Source organism: Caenorhabditis briggsae (assembly GCF_000004555.2).
Source record: "Caenorhabditis briggsae complete genome, chrII, whole genome shotgun sequence".
Taxonomy (NCBI): Eukaryota; Metazoa; Nematoda; class Chromadorea; order Rhabditida; family Rhabditidae; genus Caenorhabditis; species Caenorhabditis briggsae.
In genome coordinates, this window is record NC_013486.2 from 7,626,991 (window position 1) to 7,633,200 (window position 6,210).

The following is a 6,210-nucleotide window of genomic DNA, read 5'->3' on the forward strand; positions in this document are numbered from 1 at the left end:
ATTTTTTGTTGTTGTCTAGTGAACTGTAAATCATAGACGTATGAAACATTTTGTCAGGATTATTTTAGAAAACAATGTTGTCAGTTTTTGCTCGAGAATTTAATTGTTGTCCTCAGCAGTGGATTCAGCATGTCCAGATACTTCGGCACCAACTGCAGCAGCAAACTCGGCAGCGAATGAAGCAGTCACGTTAACATTCGCTTTTGCGGTAAGATCAGCAGCGAAACTAGCAGAAAGTTCAGCAGCTGATTCGGCGGTGATGGTTGCTCCAGCATCAATTTTGCGGGGTCTCCGCCTCGCTTTTTGGATGTCAGAAAGTGCGCCCTAACTCAAATTCGAACTTTTTTCAAATTTTATAGGGTTTTTATTTTTTCAGCTGTAAATATTTCTCTATGTAATACCTGAATACAAGCATTCTGCGCAGAAATTAAAAAAAATCAGTCAACATTAAATGTTGACGTCATTTGAAGACATATATTTTCCCCCAGCACCTTCCCATGTCAGCGCGTTTTCAGTTATCAGACAAAACTTATGTGACTCAGCTGCCTCTATTCACATTCCACACCCAACCGTTCGTTTTATTTCTGTTGGTTCTTCTCATCTCGTTTCACCACATTCTCTCAAATCATTTGTCTTCGCGTCTGCGTCTCTCTACTTCTGTCTGATTTCTATTCATATATTTGCGGACGAATCGATCATACGCTCATGCGCCCGTTTTAACTGAACCATTCCGCGCGCATTGCCATTATTCCGATTCATATTGATTTTCAGCAGTTCGACATGAACGAAGAGGGCGGATATCTTGGAGCAATGACTTATCAGTGCTTGTACAATCCAGTTATGGAGAAAATCAAGTAATTTTTTGTCGTTAAAACTAAATCTCAATCGGCATGATTTCAGACAGAAGCACCGAGACGATCCAAGAGCTTCTCTTGCACTCAACGTAATTCCATTTTTCACTTTCCGAAGATATATCGATGAATTTCCAGAAACTGCATACTGCATTGACCACCTGTGAGCAAGCGTCTCCATCGTTCCTCTACGACTTCACAAAAGTTCTTCTGGATGACTCGGAGTTGAATTTAAATCTACAGGTAGACGGATTAATTTCCTTTCAAAGCTGTATTTTTAAATTTTCAGGAATCCTACTTGAGAATGCATGACACTTCGCCAACAAATGATTTGATTGTCAGTGGCTATGAACAAAATGCCGATTACAAAGAGCTCACGAAACGGTAATCAATCGAATCTTAATTTAAAAACTAAATTCTTCCCAAATTACAGAGCCATCGAACTTCGTCGTGTTCTATCGCGAGTGCCAGAAGAAATGTCTGATCGTCACGCATTCCTTGAGACAATTAAACTGATCGCATCTTCAATCAAAAAGCTGCTCGAAGCAATCAATGCTGTCTACAGGATTGTCCCAGTGACCGCCCAACCGGCAGTCGAAAAGCGCAAGCGAGAGTTCGTGCACTACTCGAAAAGATTCAGTAACACTTTGAAGACCTACTTCAAGGATCAGAATGCCAACCAGGTGAGTGTTACGCTAGGTCAAAAACAATGTATAATTCAACACTTTTTCATTTCATAAATCCACTTGAAACGAATAAAAAAAATAGAAAATTTGCAGGTATCGGTTTCCGCGAACCAGCTCGTCTTCCAAACCACAATGATAGTCCGTACGATCAACGACAAGCTTCGCCGCGCTTAAGAAGTATTCATCTTCAAACCTCAATCTGCTCCGCTCAACCCAACTGATAACTGTGATCTACTAGACGTGTTCAGCGACCACTAATTTGCTCTTGCATGTGTTTTTGTTCATTTCCTGTTCTCATTCACACACTCATCACTTTATACATCGGATCTACAAACTCTTTCTTCGCTTTCCCCCCATCGAATGTCTTTTGTTCCTCCCCCTTTCTCTTTATCATCAATCTTTAAAACATCCAATTGTAATAGCTCAAATTTCCCCCTATTTCATGTGCCTTTCGTGGTGTTTTGCCTTCTTGACACGCTTTCCCTTTATGTACTAGTTTTACTCTCCACAATGATATTTATAAAGATTTTCTCGAATGAGCTGATTCACATATCAAATTTCGTTTCCTTTCTTGTTTATTTCAAGTATAACTATCTTTGATTCCTTGGAGTCAATTTTAAAATGACTATTGGTTCAGAACAAAAAGTAAACGATGGATGATGACGAGGATCTTTTCGCTTCTGATGTCGACGAGGACAAGGAGAAGAATGTCAATCCAGAAGACAAGAAACATGCGTTGAGAAGAGATCTTCGCACAATGGTCTACGGTTTCGGAGACGATAAGGTAGGAGCTTTAATTTTATTTCGAGTCATTTTCTAGAATTTTCCAGGAACCGTACGACAAAACCCTCGATGTTCTGGAGGCGATAGTTCTCAACTACATCAAAGAGCTCTGCCAATTGGCGATGAAAGTCGGAAAGCCAGACAAGATGGCTCTCGAAGACATTCATTATTTGATCCGTCGCGATTCGAAAAAATTCTCACGAGTCAAGGATCTCCTCTCGATGTCAGAAGAGTTGAAAAAGGCTAGAAAGCAGTTCGACGAAGTGAAACCAATCCTGTAATTTGATGATCTTGTATCGAGAAAGTCGATCTCTAAATTAACCCGTATATAAAATATCCATACTGATTCCTCCAATAAAGTTTAACACACTGCAACTATTTATCACACTCTAGTTTGAGAGTTTGCATTTCAAAATAAAAAATGAATCAAGGACCACGACACACATTTGTGAGCAGAAGCAAGCACCCATTTAATTGAAACCACCTCCCCCCATTCCGCTGTTTGCGTGCTGCCCAAACGACGAATTCATTCTTATTTCGCCCTTTTGATTTCCGTATGCAATGACTCTTCGTATCTTGCTCGTCGCCTCCTTCTTGACCATGAAATGTATTATACAACTCACCTAACTCTAAAATCAACGAGCCGTGGATAAGGAAATGGGAGGAGTCTGCACTCATGTGAAATCGTATAGTTGGCTAGAAATAGAACAATATCCGATGGGTTACCCTTATAAAAGTTCAATCTCTAACAGATAAAAGAGTATTCAGTCAAGATTTAGAATTATTTAGACAATGGTTATGTTGGTACAACACATCGGAACTGCGATCCCACAACAACAACTACAGTAACCTAAAAATATTTTTACTTTCCGAGTTATTTTCTCGTTTTTCTTTGCTTTTCGTCTAGCTTTTTGTTATTTTTCCACAAACAAGTCGGAAAATATAAAACTTTGGTAATTAAAAAATTGACTGAAACGCACGAAAATCGAGATAGTAAATCCGGAAAACAAAAAAAATTTTATGATACGGTAGTTGTCGTCGTGGGACCTTTTGCCGCGGTCACCGAGGTTTCTCCTCCACAGCTCGATTTTTGTACCACAATAAAATTAAAACCCTTCAATTTTTTTCGCTTTTTACTGATTTTCGACGGTTTTTCTGTAGTTGTCCCCCTAAAGAAGTCGCGAAAAACTTGTCATATTCAGTGAAAAAATTCCCGAAAAGCTAAAATTTTTCAGATTACGGTAGTTTTTGTTCTGGCACCTTCAGTCCCGGCCCGCAAATTTTCTTTCCATCCTGTACCAGTATAATAACATATTCACTGAAATAAATGATATGAAAATTAGAAAAAAAAATTACCCATTGTCAAGGGGAGCGTTTTCAGAAAAGGGTTAAGAACTTTCTCAAACTTTGATCATTGGAATTTTTTAACACACTGATTACAGAACTGAAATCAAGTTTCCCCATTCCCGTTGAAAAAAGTTATGAGAAAAGTTATAAGAAAGGGATTTCAGTACTCTTTTCTCATGCTTGGAGTGAAGTTCTGAAGAAGCTAACAAGAGTTTTGGGAACTTTCTGAATGTGGATTGTATTTTAAAATGTTTTTCTACTATTTCCAGAAATTCTCAGCCCTTTTCTAAAAACACTTCCTTGTGAGAATAGCTCAGATCTACCTCCGGAAAAAAACGCACTAAAAGATTATGTGTCCCATCTATTGTCATCAGTGGAAAAAATTGCTTTTGTACCAACTGAAAATATAAGAGTTCCTGAAAAAGCAAGATGTACGCCTTCAGACTATTTTCGATGTCAATGTACCCCCGGAGAACGAACCCTGTACCAAGGTCTGTTTATTTTCTAACTTTTGTGATTTTAAGAAATCACGTCTGGAAATTCGAAACCCCTCCTCCTTTATGCTCCTTCATGAAACCGATCCTTTCATCTTCTCTTGTTCTTGTTCCACTTGACAAATGTGGACAATGAAAGTTTTACTCCTCTTCCCTTTTCTTCTTCTTCTCCTGCTCCTAGTTTATTTCGGTAGAATCAAATAACGTCTTCTTTCTTCTTCATATGACATTCGTGTTCTCATTCTTTTCGTACTCATCTGGAGGAGAAGGCTTAATTGAAAAATGTTGGATTCTCTTGTTTTTAGTGTGGCTGATGGATGTGTGCATGCTCATCGAAACAACACGAGCATCCGTTGTAGCCTCGCGAAGAAATCCGATTCCTTTTTTTCATTCTTCTGAATTTTCAAATTTCGACGATTACTGTCATTTCCGGCTTATTTTTTTTGTCTTACTCACATGTTCTTATTATTTTTGAAAAAGTTTTTTTTCAATGTTTTCAGATGAACTACACATGGATTGTTGTAATACAATCAGTCTATATCTTATTCAGTTTATCACTGTACTCCCTGATATTCATTTATATAATGTGGTCGACGGATGCAGAATTCAAGACTGCATTTCACCGACTTTTTTTGTTGAGAGGTAATCTTTGAGTTTCTCGGAATACGTCATTGGTTTCTGTAGGTCCTTTCACTTGGTCCCAAAACATTAGAGCAAATACAGAAACAGAAAATAGAAGCTTACCCACTTCAAGCCCAATTATCTCGATTCCTGTGAAAAATATCAAAAATCTGTCAACTGATAAAATATTGATGATATTGTGATAAATCATTTTTCTGTTGACAAGATTTTTATATCTTTCACAGAAATTGAGTCAATTGAGCTCAAAGATGACGGTTTGGATTGGCGTCTAATAGAAGAAATACTTTATGTTGGCGTAAACTTATTGCTTTAAATTTGAATTATAAAGTTCTCAATTGACATCCCTTATTAAAACTTTTCCAAAATTTTGGAAAGGTCCCTGAACCATTGAATACTAAAGCATGATTTTCAGCGCTGCCGATTTCATACAAGTTCTTATTTCTCTCTTCGCGTTTCGATTCCCAATTGCAGGATGGAAGGTACCATACCATACACAAATCCCCATACAATTTTCCAATAATTTTTAGGAAGTCACATACATTCCGTACCTTGCCAAAGCCGGTTTCATGATATCCCAATACTCAGTTCTTGTTGAAATGTGTGCTCAATTATTGCTCTCTATCAACCGATTGTCCGCAATTGTTTATCCAATCCTACATAACAAATTTTGGACGAAAAAGGCGACTCTGACTCTATTCCTAACTGGAATGCTCATTTCTATCATTCCAACAGCTTTGCGAGCAGCACAACCATCTGCATACATCCATTTAAATGGAAGTTACATTCCCCATTTAATAAATCCAGGAGATCAAGAGGTCTTATTTTTTGAAACTTCTATCACTTCACAATTTTCCAATTTTCAGACAAATTCCAAAGTGACCTGTTTAATATACATATTCTTCTGCATTTCGAGCCTTTCGTGTAATCTCCTGGCGTGTTGTGTTCACAGAAAACAAAAGAGATTGCAGGTGAGTGAGGATTACTGTAGTGAAGTCAAATTGATTTTCAGTTTTTTGAGACTCAGATCAAACTGGCGACAACAGTTCAGACAAATCTTCTGATATATGCATGCTTATCAACAGTGATTGTTGTGGCAATGACATGTTTCCAGGTGAATTTTAATGCTCTTGAGATTGAGTACCAGAGGAATTTGGAGGCATTAGTTCGAGAACATGGAACGTTTTTTAACTTGATTATCAGAACTTTTTTGAAGTAGTGTACTTATTGTTTTCAAAACAAACGTTTTTTTATCGAAAATAATTTTAAATTTTTTTTTATCGGAGACCCCGGAAGTTTCGGGGGAAAAATTTCCGGAGAAAAGTGGGCGGAGTCGCGGGCGGAGCCTAAATTGCAACCCTGAGACGGTTTTGCCGCACGGTTGTTTTCATGACCGTATCCAACTGTGCT

The 6,210-nt window shown here is 38.0% G+C and overlaps 4 protein-coding genes across 4 annotated transcripts in view; 3 read left to right on the forward strand and 1 right to left on the reverse strand.

Annotated features, from left to right (window-relative positions):
- Positions 1-99: 99 nt before the first annotated feature.
- Positions 100-415, reverse strand: CBG03051 (the record flags this gene model as incomplete). Its single annotated transcript, XM_002631202.1, has 2 exons — positions 100-295; positions 402-415. 2 exons carry the CDS (start codon positions 413-415, stop codon positions 100-102), a joined length of 210 nt encoding a protein of 69 aa, XP_002631248.1.
- Positions 416-780: 365 nt separating this feature from the next.
- CBG03050 lies at positions 781-1,711 on the forward strand (the record flags this gene model as incomplete). Its single annotated transcript, XM_002631201.1, has 6 exons — positions 781-854; positions 901-943; positions 990-1,094; positions 1,141-1,235; positions 1,285-1,534; positions 1,631-1,711. The coding sequence occupies 6 exons, from the start codon at positions 781-783 to the stop codon at positions 1,709-1,711; spliced, it is 648 nt and encodes a 215-aa protein (XP_002631247.1).
- A 478-nt stretch (positions 1,712-2,189) lies between these two features.
- Cbr-taf-13 lies at positions 2,190-2,601 on the forward strand (the record flags this gene model as incomplete). Its single annotated transcript, XM_002631200.1, has 2 exons — positions 2,190-2,321; positions 2,368-2,601. The coding sequence occupies 2 exons, from the start codon at positions 2,190-2,192 to the stop codon at positions 2,599-2,601; spliced, it is 366 nt and encodes a 121-aa protein (XP_002631246.1).
- A 2,050-nt stretch (positions 2,602-4,651) lies between these two features.
- Cbr-srv-2 overlaps positions 4,652-6,210 on the forward strand; it is a gene marked incomplete at both ends in the record, with an annotated part of 2,147 nt that continues 588 nt past the window's right edge. The window contains 5 exons of the mRNA XM_045242306.1: positions 4,652-4,803; positions 5,216-5,282; positions 5,331-5,618; positions 5,667-5,771; positions 5,822-5,914. Of these exons, the coding sequence (XP_045092138.1) occupies positions 4,652-4,803; positions 5,216-5,282; positions 5,331-5,618; positions 5,667-5,771; positions 5,822-5,914 (705 nt within the window). The remainder of the gene's footprint in view (positions 4,804-5,215; positions 5,283-5,330; positions 5,619-5,666; positions 5,772-5,821; positions 5,915-6,210) is intronic.